The 14,669-nt window shown below is 37.9% G+C and overlaps 1 protein-coding gene across 2 annotated transcripts in view; it reads left to right on the top strand.

Annotated features, from left to right (window-relative positions):
• The window catches only part of pcbp3 (poly(rC) binding protein 3), a 77,495-nt gene extending 67,930 nt beyond the window's left edge, over positions 1-9,565 (top strand). Inside the window, exons 13-17 of one of the 2 annotated variants that reach the window (XM_005736875.1) lie at positions 1,028-1,069; positions 2,044-2,119; positions 4,038-4,090; positions 4,519-4,688; positions 8,296-9,565. In XM_005736875.1, the coding sequence (XP_005736932.1) occupies positions 1,028-1,069; positions 2,044-2,119; positions 4,038-4,090; positions 4,519-4,688; positions 8,296-8,332 (378 nt within the window). In that variant the 3' untranslated portion in view covers positions 8,333-9,565. Of the gene's footprint in view, positions 1-1,027; positions 1,070-2,043; positions 2,120-4,037; positions 4,091-4,518; positions 4,689-5,669; positions 6,508-8,295 lie in introns of those variants that run through there. The other variant, XM_013911769.1, reaches the window with a different exon arrangement.
• Positions 9,566-14,669: the final 5,104 nt, after the last annotated feature.

Raw genomic sequence — 14,669 nt, 5'->3', positions numbered from 1 at the left:
GTGGTCAGAGGTTTACATATATTCATCCTGGGCATGAAGGTCAAGGTTATTTTGTGTTTTTCATGATTTTTTTTAACTGTTTTTCATCCGTTGTGGAATGATTGCACAGTATACAACTTTAATGACGTTTTAATTGAATGTAAGTTTGAAACAGGGTCAAAAATATTTACACTGGGTCAAATATATAACTACACCACTAACTAATATTTGGTTAAATATTAGTGGAAGTTGCACATCAGCTAGACACTTTTGGAAGCCATGAGCAAGTTTCTGACATAATGTTAAACTGAGGTAACGTTTAAGGTGAAGGTAGTCCTCCTTTATTGTTTCATCCACTTTGTGGAATGCACCACTACCAAAAGTAGAAAAACTGTTCCAGAGCATGATCCCATCATAGGTTTGAAAGCCTCACCTTTACTCCTCCAAACATAAAACTTTTCTCCAGATGGTATTTGACTTACCCATATGGGTTCAATTGAGCTTAAATGTGTTGGTTTTTGAGCAGGGGATTGTTGCTTGGTCAGCTTGGAACATCCTTGATCTTGGAATCTGTAGGTCTTTAAGGACTGGCTTTAAAAGACCTTCACCTGTCAATCAAATCATTTTTATTCTGGCAAAAAGAAACTATGAGTTGTAGGCAGCAACTCATTAACAAGTTAAAAGGCATTGTAGAACCACTTATTAAAAGATTTAAGTGAGTGTAGGTATAAATTAAAGCTTGTACATAAACTTTTGACCCTGTGTGATCGAAGGAAAATCGACAATAAATTCAAGCTTGTGCACGCAATTCTTGTATTTTTAAAGTAATTAAAGATGTATGCGGTACAATCATTCCACTCCGGAAAAAAGAACACTTCAAAGAATTGATTAAAGCCCAAAGTGATTCATGCCCAAGATGAGTGTTTGTAAGTGACTGAAAGGCTTTTTGAAAGTGTTTGAAAGTGTACAAGCTGATTTGTTCTTTATTTGATTTTTTTCCCACTCTGATACTGAAGTCTGATTTTTCTTCTATGTTTTACCTTTCCAGGCCTACACAATTCAGGGACAGTACGCCATACCACACCCAGATGTAAGTTCTTAGTCTCTTTTTAAAAATTTAATTTTGAAACAAACCTGCGTTGTTTCGTATATGAAGAGCAGACATTTGATTAGATGCACACATCAGCTCTTATGAGATAAGCTATATAGCCCTTCCACTTTCAGAACCACTGGCTGTCTATAGTTTAAGGTTTTATTGTGGCTGAACTACCAGAAAGATCTGGTCGATAACAAGCCAGTGGCTCCTGGTGTTAACGATCAAGGCAAAGACAGTAATGGCAGTTTTGATGTAGACAGCTCTTTAATTCCAGTGGACCATATAGTCTCCATTAATAATCTGCCTTCATCTGTCCTTGTCGTAAGAGCATCTCAAGAGCTACCTTGTGTCAGATCCACTAATTCAAAGTTGGGCAATGATTGATGCCAGTGGAGGTGGTGGTTGACGGTACAATCACTCAAGTACGGGCCTGACACCCTCTTCCTCCCTCATTAAAACTCCTCTTAAAAGGAGAGGAAGCCTTTAAAGTATCGGCCTTCCCTTATTCCTGACGGAAATGATATACAGCAGCGGATGGACATCCTGTGACCATACTGGCTGGGAGAGCAGGTGCTCTTGCAGTCATATGGGTTCTCTGAGTGTGAGTCAAAACTGCCATTTAGAAAGACATGTGGTAATTAAGAGGGCAATAAAAATTATTTCCTGCAGTTAATGTTAATGTGCTCACCAGTGGGTCCACATTTTCAAAATCACTATGCTAAAATGATAAAGAAACAGGCAGAACAGAAAGGAAAATATCAAATTATCTAATAGAGTCCATCTCCACGACAGACAATCATCCTCTCTCTGTATCTCTTTTTCTCTTACTTTTTATCCTCCACCACCCCGTGCCATGGCCTCCTTTTCCTCACCGTTTCTTCACTCTAGTTTTGGTTGGCTTCATTTCTTGGTGTGACCTGTGTAACAGTAACCTCTTAGTTCTACTTTCCCTCCTAACCCTTCAGCAGTTGACCAAGCTCCACCAGTTGGCTATGCAGCAAACCCCCTTTACCCCTCTCGGACAGACCACCCCTGCTTTCCCTGGTACGTACCCACGAGGCCCGATAGATACTTCCTTCTCTTTGCATCCAGAGAAACATTTTTCTCTTTCCCTACCTTGCACCCTATCTCTATTTTGGCACAGCATGTCTTGGCCCCTGTAGTTTCTATCTTTCTTTGATTTGTCCATATATGCTTTTTTTTTTTCTTGGATATGTCTGATATTTTGCCACTGAAAGGTAAAAAAAATGCCTTCAAGCTTCACTTTAAAATGATGTATTCCAAACTGCATTATCTCTTGGAAACAGGGCAAATTGTTTATGCTGTTGACTTTCCATTAAGGAGGGAGACTCTAATGCCACAGGCCCGATTCTACAATAATAATTGTGCCTCTAGCTCTTTTATAGCTCTTGGTGTTTATATTAGCCTATGTGCATCGCAACCTCTGCATCTGTGCAGTTGATCAAATGAAGGTCTCGTGAGTACGTTTTTATCCAAAAGCCTTAGCCTTAGCTATAATGAATGCAGAAATGCAAACTTAGCATTTTGAGATCAAAAAAGGTCACCTATGAGATTTATGTGGATTCAAGGCTTTCGGGAGTAGTCCGGGTGGATAAGAAACATCTGTAGTTCACCTCTGTGGAATGCATATTTCAGTCTAGCAAGGTTGTAGGTTATTGGTTTGGCTTTTCCTTTCTTCCATATTTTATTTTATTTTTTCAAATTCTAACTTGTTGGGAAAATAAATAAACAGGATGGCAAAACTCTTGAAATTGAGTGTAACTTGTGAGACAAGTATGCTGGGCTGAGATAAAACAGAATATCAGGATATTTTATGAGGCCTGTTGACCCAAAGCACAGGGAGAACATGCAGGTGCCACGCAAAAAGGCCATGTGCTCATTTGTTGCAGTTTCAACATCAAAACACTAGTTGGTGGTGGAGTTTCTCTCTTTGACCTAGCGGCGAAAGAAGACGTGGACAGTACCGTGAAACAACAGTACTGAATGGGCTAATCACATTCATTGTGTTGAGTCAACGTTGCATTTCTTGTGAGATGCATGTCAAGTTACGGTGAAGGGTTTCACAAAGGTTTGGAGTTATGATTAATCACACTTAAGCCACCATGCTACTTTTATTCCATTTATATGCACATATCAAGTTCTGGATTTTTTTGACAACTCAAATAACGTTGTCTCCCCTCATCGTCTAATCTCAAAAAGTGAAATAAACCTAATGGGTGAAACAGAGAGCAAAGGAGTCAAGCTAGTCAGACTGTAAATAACAAAACAATGATGTAAGAAACCAATTACACGGCTGATATACCGGAACAGCATTAGTAAATAAGCAGCTATAACCTGATTTCCATTATATGCTGTTTGACTTATAGGTGCATTCGATTCACACTTCTACTGATTCCTCGTGTGTTTTACGTAGGGTCATCTATCCCATGGTGGTTGTTAGATTTCATTTCATGGCAGCTGTATATCTTTTAATTTTGTTACCTGAGCAGCCACACAGCGTTCTCTCTCTTTCTTTTTTTTTTAACCCTTACTGTGCCTGTCTGCATAGCTGTACATGGAATGAGTAACTGACTAAACAAAGTTCATGATCCCCCTTCTGAATGTGTTTCCTTTTCTCTCCAAGCAGGAAATTTAATTTAAGATTTTGCTGTGTAATTTGGGAAATATGTTTTTAATTTCTTTCACTTAATAAATATAAAATAAATAATCAACAGCAGCTAAAAAATTTTTCTAGTGGCTGCAGTTTACTAGGCATTACTCGTAGTGCCTTGATTAATATAAAGCCAGAAAAAACAGGGTAGTTTATTTTAACTCAGCTGACCTGCTGCTAGGTGGATGTGCTACCTTTGATAAAAAAAAAGAAGAAAAAGTTCCTTTTAGAGATGAACTCTGCTAAAGTATTGAAATTGCAATGTCTTTTCTTATAATGTCCGCGGTGCAGGTTTGGATGCCAGTCCACCAGCCAGCACCCATGAACTCACCATTCCTAATGATGTAAGTAATGCTGGAAAGGTTTCACGAGACACCAATTTCAAGAATACAGTCATGTATTGCTGTTTCCGCCAAATGAAATTTCAAAAATCTCCAATTTGGTCTCATCTGTTCTAATGAAACTGTTCCAAAAGTCTTGTGGTTTGTTCAGATGTAACTTTTCAAACCTATGGAAACTTTTTTTAAATAATAATATATATGTTTAAATATATGATGTAGGGGATTTTTTATAAGCCGGAGAGATAAATTGATCTAACTATTTTATGTAAATTTAATAGAAAGGATTACTGTCTATTTGTAAATATATAGAAATAATGATTGCACTGAGATGCCATCTTTTTAAAAATGTAAGTGTTATAAAGAAGAAATGATTGTCATTACCAGACGTGAAGCCTTGTTCAGATTCAAAGACTTTTGCTTTTTCCCCACAGTTAATAGGGTGCATTATTGGACGCCAGGGCACCAAAATAAATGAGATTCGACAGATGTCTGGGGCGCAGATCAAAATTGCAAATGCCATGGAGGGCTCATCAGAGCGTCAGATTACCATCACAGGGACCCCCGCTAACATCAGCCTGGCCCAGTATCTCATCAATGCCAGGTAACCTTTCAACTCTGCTGGGCTCAAGCACAACATTAAAGATAAAAGTAACATCTGAATGAGCATGCTCATAGTGAAGATCCAAGAAAGCTTCTCTCTCTGATTGGGCTTTTTGGAATAAAAGGAGGTCGCTGACAAGTTTACTTTTGACACTGAGACTTTGATGAGACTCTAGAAAATGCAGAGAAAAAAATCTGTCAGATTTACACAAGCAACAGATAAGTCCATGAATAATGTGAGCCATGCTGGGTCCCCCCTTATTTCCCTTTGTTTGTTCCTTTTGACTTTTGTTCTTTACATCCAACCAAGTGTAGACATTAAAATGCTGTAAGTTTCTGGGAGAACACTCTTTGCAAGTAAGTGTCTCATGGGAGCAAGGCCAACTACTGGAACGAGTAAGCTGTGCCTTTGAACAGAATCTGCAGATTAGTAAATTGGATGATCCATAAATGAATCATCAAATGTTCAATGCTTACTTCAGTTCACAAAGTTGGCCGACACAAGAAGGTATACAAACTCTGCGAGCTTAATTTAGAGATATAACTGCTGTAAGACTGTGTTTTTGCACATAAGCTGTCAGTGTAATTAAATAAAAAGAAAATGACTCCAAGACAGTTACATCTAAATCCCATGCAGGACTAAAGAGCAGTGGCTGTGTAGTAAGATAGTATACATACCAGTAGATAGTGTGAAACAGTTTTCTTGGCATGCTCCACTACCCCTGTTTCTCCTCTATCCAGCGAAACCTAATTCATTATCACCAGTGAAAATAAATGTAAAATCCGCAGCTCTGAGAAAACAGAACAGCACTGATGTCCACAGGCTACCTGCACCTCAAAGTCATATGTTATCAGCATTAGTGCAGGGGAACCCACATGCTCAACACAAAGCGATTTTTTGTTTTTGACTTCTAAAGGGGATTTTAGAGAACAGCCCACAAAGAAACTAATGGCTACTGCTTTCCCGCAATTCCAATGGCAGGTTCAGGGACGTGGCCGCCATGTGGAATGACCCTTCATCCATGACAACATCCTGAAGTCGCCACAAATCTGGTTCTGTTTTCAGAAGCTAACATCAAAACCACAACTTCACGATAAACCTCTATGTGTTATCCTGTGGGACTTTTGCTTTGCTAGTTGTGCATATAACTTCAGCTCTAGCCTGTAAGAGGCCTGTATTGACACCGGGGTCTGTTTAACAATCGATGTAGCCAGTGTATAGATTAAAAAAAATAGTTTTTACTTTGGAAAATATGCTTATTCACTGTTTTTGCAGAAATGTTGACAAGAAAATTAATTACAATTTCTGTGTCTTAAATGGGAAGCAGCTGTTACGTAAAGGAAACAAATCCACCCAGAAACACATCTAAAAGCGAGTGACTCATTAGCTAATCAAGGCTATTAATGGCAAGCTGTTGTCGTGGATTTTTCCCTAGACTTTACAGGTAAAACCCAGAAACACAGATACTAGTGTTAATTAGTGCTAAGCAACAAACAAAGATTTCTTTTGTTGAATTTCAAAAACTAATATTTGGAGTCAACTTTTTTCGATGGTCTGTTAGTACAATCAAACATGTCTAAACACACGTGAGGTATCTGCATTAAAAATCCTTCAAAAGGAACCAAAAACCAACATGGATGAGAAGTCCATTTCGGCGACTTGAACCACCACTTGTACCACCTCCATCCATCTTATCAGATCAGTCAGTTCCATCGGCATTTGGACCTCGCCTTGCTTATATATTGTCACAGTTTTTTATCCTAAATTACACTGACAATGTTGTGAAATAAATATATATTAATGAGAGAATACTTTTACTTTCTCTCTCTTCTCTTTTTTAAATTTCTTTAACCTTTTCACGCATGAATTATGACAACCTTAATCAGGATTTATTTCTCAAGTATTTTTATTCATCTTTAGGCATGAAAAAAGATTTTTAAATTTCTTTTTTTGAGATTAGATGAGATGAGATGAAACTTTATTAATCCCTCGGGTGGGTTCTTCTGGGAAATTCAGTTTCCAGTAGCACAGCACCGACAGAAGTTGCATGTTACAGATACAATAAAGGGGAATGAGAGTAAGGATAAAAGCATAAATATACCATATATACACATATACACATATATAAATACAGAATATATAATATGGAATACCAGTGGTAACAATAACATGTACTTTTCAAAGATTTTTCTTACATGTCCACTTAGGTGGACAACATCACCTTTGGTGTGGGTGGCAGGGTATGGAGTCACACATCAGTGTCCAATGTAGTGGTTTATGTGCAAGTATACCATCAACACTGACACAAATACAAGAAAACAGCCCTTTCACGCATAGTGGTCACTACAGTGGACAGTTATTTAAAGGCTGAGACTGGATACTTTATTCTTTAAAAATTTGGAGTTGAGCACTGTTACTTTGTACCTTGGTCAGAACAGTCGTGCCACTACACTGCATGAATTATGGCCAAATGCAGTTTAAATTGAGTATATAACCCTCCTATACAGGGGTTCAGGAGGGAGAAAATTGTTTTGTGTCAAGCTGTAAACATGTTTACATGCTCTAGATTTGAGCATTTCAACATCTGAGTCTATGGAAACTGAGTTTTGGAGTTAGAAATCCAGCTTTTAGAGCGAGCCTGAGGTTGTTTTTTTTCATCATTTTTTGTCACTTCAAAGTTGACTTCATATTGAAACTCTGGAGGTCGACGCTTGGTATCAAGCTTAAAGGAACATTTGATTCAGATGGATACTTTGGTCTCTGGTGATTGGTTACAGGGAAACCAAATCCCCACTTCTCTTCAGACCAAAGATGAAAAAAAGAGTAATGCACAGTTTGATAATTACAAAGAAGCTTTACTTTACATGTCTAAATAGGTAGATTATGTTAGCTTCCAGCAGAGCCAGGTAACTTGTGTTCACCTGTCCTCCCTTCCTCCAGCTTCACATTTAAAGAACCCACATCAGAATACCATTGATCTTCTCATTTTACTTCCTGCAATGCAGCGAATAAGCATATTGTCCCCAAAAAACAAGCAAACAGCTTCTTCAACTATTTATTTAGCATGCCTCATTTCAAGAATATCGTGTTTCTTTTTGGTATCGTTATATAAATTTGCCTATAAAGTCCTCTTGTGTCATTGTCTACAAGGAGTAAAAATAATATTTTAAAAAAAAGGGAAAATAAAAAAATAAAGTAAAAAAAAAAGGCAGGAAACGTGAGTGCTACTGAGCAATGCTGTTAGTAAGAAGAGTGATGTGATGCCTCTGTAATGCAACTCACTATTTCATAACACCGTTTTTCTTTTAATGTTTTTATGTTTTTTTGTGTGTTTTTGTTCTTTTTTAGTCCACTGCATGGCTTCATGAGAGGCTTTAGTACTGCATGGTTATGTATCCACATCTGTTTTATGTGAATGGGTGCAATGGAATATGGTGTCAAGTCTCTGTGAAGAAAATGCACCAAGCAAGAAAATTCAAGCACAAAGGCAACCATTGCAGCATAACTTTCACTGCCAAGCGAAAGTTCTTCTTTCACAGTTGTTTTATTTTCTGTCTACCCCCACCCCCCTCCCCCCTCCTCCCCCTTCTTCCCTGTACTGTTTTAGGCTGACGTCTGAAGTCACTGGAATGGGCACACTCTAGTTTCAACCCATCTTTCCTCAGTGCATCACATGACCCTTGAGCGAATGAATGGCATTGTACCTAATTTATTGGTTTCTCTGTGTTTGGTATTTTTTAAGTGACTTTAACTTTGATTATTTATAGTATATAGTGTAAACATGTGTATCTGCACTGTTGCTAGGACTCCTCACACCTCGTTTTACGTTTTTGAAAGGTTTTACTCCACTCTAGCATCTTCCATGCCATCTCATGCACTACATCACTGTGTCGTACCTCGCGTTTTATAAGACATCACCATACTCGTTCTTTTGTAATGCAGGCACCTGAAAGTAAACACAAAGTAAACCTAAGTATTGGTTTAACAATTTACACTGAGGTTGTCCCTCCTCCAGCCCCACATCCTTTTACACTGACCCATTTTTTAGACTGCTAGCTGGGACAATACATTAATCAACACAAAAGTTCAGCAGCTATATCATTTACTTTATTCCAAATCATTTCACACTGATTTCATGATTGATGAAATTAGTGCTCTACTTTGTGCCTGTAGACATTTGCCTGTTCGTCCTAGCATTGTATGTACACTATAGAATGATCTGCATGACGCACAAACCAGACTACATTTCATATTCATTTTAAAATCAAACAGGTGGAACCAAACGGAAATGGAAGAGTGAAAGGGATGGGTGTATCACTCTGACTCCAGTCTGAAATGACCGAGGGTGTGAGCCAGAAAAAACAAAAAAAAAAAAAAAAAAAGGAAACCGTGCTAATGCATAAATATTAGCCTTTCTGAGTTTCTCGTGACACCTGACAGAAAGCTGGGATAGAAAAATGAAAATATATCAAGGAAATGACTGGAGCAACAAGTGAAATTCAAATGCATGCGATGAATAAAGCCCTTTTTATTCACCTATACTCCACCACCATATTTACATTATTCATGTCGTCATGTCATAGCTACTGTGTACAAGCAGCATGGGCCATATGGAGCGATTTCAGAATTGTCTAGTGTATATTTGCGCTCACATGTAGCTCACGTAACGATTTCATTGTAAATCACAAGAGCTGAAAAGCTCATGGGTAGTGTCCTTGAAGACACTTGTTACAAAGTGGTAGGAAGCAAGCCATTTTAGAAACAGAAAGTGTAGAGTATTACTGGTAAGCATGCATGAAACGTTGGGATATTGAAAACACTGAAAGCATATTTTTCAATTTAAGTATTTACACATGATTCAGTTGATAGCTGTGCTTACATACACGTATGTATAACTCTCTGCAGCTGCCATCTAATACAGAGAGTACTGTGGGTGACTGTACTGATTTTATGGTATGTGTTCACAGGGGTGTTTCTGGAAGTAAGGAGTAAAGTAACTTGCCACTAGGTAGTGTTAGTGTCCATATGAACATCTGACAATCTCCTACTGGATTTTAATTATGACCCATATGCCAGCTTGCTTAATTTGACCAACATTATAGAAACAGTGGGACCCAAGAAATAAGCCAAGTATATCATATATTTAGTTTCGCACCAGTTCTTTCTGTTGAAAGGTAAACACAGGATAGTAGAAAATAGCCACAACAATCTGAAAAATTGCTATAAGCAAGCACTTAGCGCTGGTGGGGAGGAAAAACTCCCTTTTTGAAAGGAGGAAACCTCAGATCCAAACTTATGGAGGGGCAGTCATCAGCAATCATTATTTGACAATGATTATGAATTCTGGCATGAGTTTCCAGGGCTGATGAGTCATGCCACTGTGCTGTTATATGTATAAGTGCATCCCTACACATTGGGTCCAAATTACTCCAACAAAATGTCTACAGTGTTTCCATTACTCCCACCTACAATATCTTTTGACTGGTATGACACATCACAGCACATCAGGCTAAAATATTTTTCAGAATAGAAATACTTTCAGCTGCATACATGATCCCTGGTGGTAATAAAGATATGCTTAATTGTTGTTAGGATGATGAAGAGGACCTGGCCCAAAAGGTTTGAGAATCCAAGGTCTGGTAGCATCAACGGGAATATTGATGCTACCAGAAATGAAAGATCCTGTGAACATGTACCATTATCGCTAAATGGACACACAACTTTTGGCCCTGTTGCTCAATCTGAAGCTGAATGTACTTCAAATATGTGTTTTTAACTAATATTTACATGTCACACTGGGCTATAGTAATTACACGGGTATATTTTCAATCAGGTGCATCAAAGTTAAATGATGTAAACAATTATTTAGCAAACGTTTTCGAACGTTACAAGGTTAAGAAGGTCGCCCTCAAATGAAGTCGGTTTCAAATGATGTATTAAATAATTACCATATTATTACACTAGATACATACAATATTACATGCTGAAATTATTTTTCATTATGGTAAATAAAAAATGTAAGCCTAAATGTTCCTGTATTTTCTGCAAGAAAAAAATTTATTTAGCAAGTGCAGCGCTTGTTTCAGCTTGTGTAGGCTATAAGATCAAAACTAGGGGATACCTTCATGTGTCATGTGACTGAAGATTGTTTTGGGGGGATATTTTTACCTTTTTTGATAGCTGAGGTAGATATAGGCAAGAAATGCTGAAAAAGATAGGACGTGCAACTATTACATTTTTTTCTCAATCCCACTCTTTCAAAAATTCTGACTATATTACAATAATTACACAATTTACTTACAAAGTGTTCATACATGTATGCATAAATCTTATATGAACTATTGGTCGGGCCATTACAAATTTGGCCCAGGTCCTGAGTATTTGGATAGAATGGATTATATATGGGTTATTACATTTGAGTATAGAGTCAGTGATATTGTTTTGTTACATTTCACATCTTTACACACTTACATTGTGAATGTATCTCTCTACATTGTACATTATCACTCATCTGGCTGCATTCAGATGAACAAATGGAGCACTCACTGATTGAAGGCTGATGCGTTTTAAACATTGTGTTCATGTAAAACTGTTCTAACTGTAATTACTTGAGCAGAGTGGGTAAAAATTGTTCACATTACTATGAGATTTTGATATCAGGTATATAGCTGCCTGTTGTCAAAAAAGACTTGCAGAAATATTTTGCACTAGCACTAAAAAGACCAATGCAGCAGATGTTACAGACCACACAATGTCTAAAATATTACATGGCAACCATCTGCCTCAAATGTTCAACAAAACAAAAGAAGCTAATGTGAACAGTTTATGTGGCACACGGAGGCTAACCACCTATTCCACTTCTCTATAATCTAGCCATTAATGTGTTTATTTTTTCATGTTAATTGCACAATAATGGTTGTGCTTGTAGGTTCAGGGTATCTGCTGGTTGTGTGCACAGAGGTCAACCAAGATGCAGCCCCTTACAACTTTGCAAACAACTCAGTTGCCTTTTTGATTGCCATACTTTTCTCATTTATGCTCATGGCATCATTCATGTTCTCTTCACCCTAAAATGCTCTGTATGTCGTCCACCTATTGTTTTGTTGCTTTCGTTGATAAACCGAGTCAACACTTTTTTTTTCTGTGCTAGAGCAGCAAAACGTTAAAGGTTAGCACTGAGGTAATATATGATGTACGTAGTTTGGTGCTGTTTGAGGAAATGTGTCAGATCATGTTTAAAGTTGATCATTTGCACCATGAAGGTCAGTATTGGATCTATTATTTGTTGGGGTTGATTCTGAAATGTTTTGTAAAAAGATGATAATAAAGTTTGTGTTTTTTTCCCTTGACGTCCGTCTAATTTGTAATTCAGAAAGCCCATTTCAGTCAAACATCCATCACTCACATAGATATGGATACACACAGGCAGAACTCCATGAGTGATCATTAACCCGGCCAGTAAAATTAGTCAGAAAAAAAACATAGACTGATCTCATACAGTTCAATGGTTGGCCCTCTGAACTCAAAGCTCTTAAAATAACTGGAGCGATTTCAGAACGATTAAATAAGCAGCCTCGAGAGACTGAGGTGAAAGTTGTTAAATGAAGTCATGTGTATGGAGGCAAAGCATCTAAGACAGGAAGATGACTGTGTATGGGAAGCTAATGCAAAAGCATCAGTGCAAGTAAAATATGATGCAACCTTTTTCCTGCCCTGAAAAAAAAATATTGCCATCTGTAGTAAGTATAATACCACAGGGCATGGATATCTAACATACCCAGCAAACAAAGCCCACTGGGTGGTTTTGCAAAATGAAAATCTGCATGGAGGGCATAGATTTTGCACTGGACAATGAAAGAATGGATCACATCCCAACTGTTAATTATACCTGAGCCAAAGGTCGAGATAAATGTCAGTTTGACAGCTTTTTCACTGACAAACACGTTAGCTATGGACTTTCATACTATACCAAAGAAACCATTAAACCATTTTGAAACAGAAATTTTGCCTTGAGCTGATGATTTTGTTGTAAATGGCACTACATGAATAGAACTGAAATAAACAGGAGATCAACACGGGCGTGGATGAAAAGGGCATTTTGGTTATCATTAAAGTTTTTCCATTCAAGCTACACTTATGTAATACAGTGATTTGAGATCCATTCAGAATCCAGCCTCCTCTCTTTTTAGGACATAACATGGGCAGAATACCTGTAATTATCCCAAACTGAGTAGATTTGAATATTCTGTACAGCTACTTAATCAATAAAGCGGAGATAACCCTGCATGAGGTCAGTTAGTTAATACTAATGTACAAGTTAAAGACCTCAAAGTGGAGCCAGTCACAACAGGAAATCTGCAAACTGCAGCCAAGCTGTTTGATGATTAAGACGGTTCCAGACATCCATGTGACTGACTCGTGTACCTAAGGGCAGCGGTCTCCCACTGTGTCAAAAATTTCCATCCATTCTCACAATGAACCCTGGTTTCAAACTAACTGGAGAAGTAGTTTTCTTGTTATCACATAAGGCACTGTACTGTCAGGCCTTTCGAGATTTTTGTTGTGTGCAAAGTAAATCGGCCACTGTGTTCTGGCTAACAGCATATATAGATCTGTTGTTTTTATAATGTCTGAATGTATAACAACAGATAGGGATGTAAAGAGGGTGGACAAAATACCAGGAATGCCTTGCAATCTGATGCAATCATTAGAAATATCCAAGAAAAAAAAACATGTGCAGTTAATGATGTTCTCTTCAAGCTGTCAGTGAAGTGCTGCTTCAACTCTGTGCATTAAAAAAATAAATAAAAACATGTTCTTTTTACATGCAGACCTTTTCAGACTGTAACAGGTAGCAGTGTTAATTATTTTCCTATCTTAAAACACCATCAACAAAAAAAAATTATTAATAGTTCTAGAGTGCACCCATAAGAAAATATGTTGTGATGGGACCAGTCTCAGTGCCAGTTCTATGGTCACATCCATGATCGAGGCTTAAAAAATAATGATAAAAAAATAGGTCACCTATTGTATTCATTTCCCGCTCCATATTTTTTTTCTTGAACTCTTTTTAAGTAGGTTAATATTATGCTGGGGCTGGTGCAGCCCCTCACTTGAATCTGTGTGAAACAAACCTTTTTAGCTCTTTCCAACCTTCCTTTAAGCCAACATCTTTCTTTGCCCATCAGAAACAGAAGGTTTGAACAGCAGGTGGGAGGGGCTTCAATTCTCCCAGCCAGATCTGTGTGCCTGTGATGACCATATTAGGGATATCCACTCTCGTAGAAATCACACAGATGGGACAAAACAGAGCTATTGGTTCACAGTCATTAATTGCATATATGCTGAGGGTAAATTGAGAAACTTTAATCGTGTTTAATATCAGCATGCAACATTTGAAAAGTACACAAGTACACATGACTTAAAGTACGAGTTCCCATTGTGGAGGAATATCAAACTGCTAAAACTTCTACTTGCATGTAGTTGGTCTCACTTGCTGATGACCAATTAATAAAGTGCATCTGATTAGCAGCACCTAGCTTCTACTTACCCTCTTCATTCTATTGAAAGCAGTGTTTACTTAGAAGGGATTATATATATTCAGTTTTCCACATGAGTGTATGTGACGGATCATAAGGAAAAACATAATGTTTAAGTGCATAAATTGCAAGGAGCCATGGGGCCACTGCCCCCCCGCCCCCCCATCTGTGTACATGACCTCCATTATAATCCCATCTACACACATATAAATGTTCCCAACTATAATTTACATGATTACAGCATTGACAACCTGTGTCCACAGGCAGGTGTATGAACATGCGCCAAACTACTTCAAACTCCCTTTTTGGCATGGCCCATTTTGCCTTGTTGACACAGACATGCAGATTCATCAGGTGACAAGACCAGCCGGGCTGTCGTAGATGGTAAGAATTTAGCCCGAGAGCAAAATGTGAGCAAGAAAAAAGCCCTCTTATCGTCTCT

This window comes from Pundamilia nyererei, unplaced genomic scaffold (assembly GCF_000239375.1).
Source record: "Pundamilia nyererei isolate P.nyererei 1_Seehausen unplaced genomic scaffold, PunNye1.0 scaffold00071, whole genome shotgun sequence".
Lineage (NCBI taxonomy): Eukaryota > Metazoa > Chordata > Actinopteri > Cichliformes > Cichlidae > Pundamilia > Pundamilia nyererei.
The sequence above is the reverse complement of the archived record's forward strand: the minus strand, read 5'-3'. Positions and strand labels throughout refer to the sequence as shown.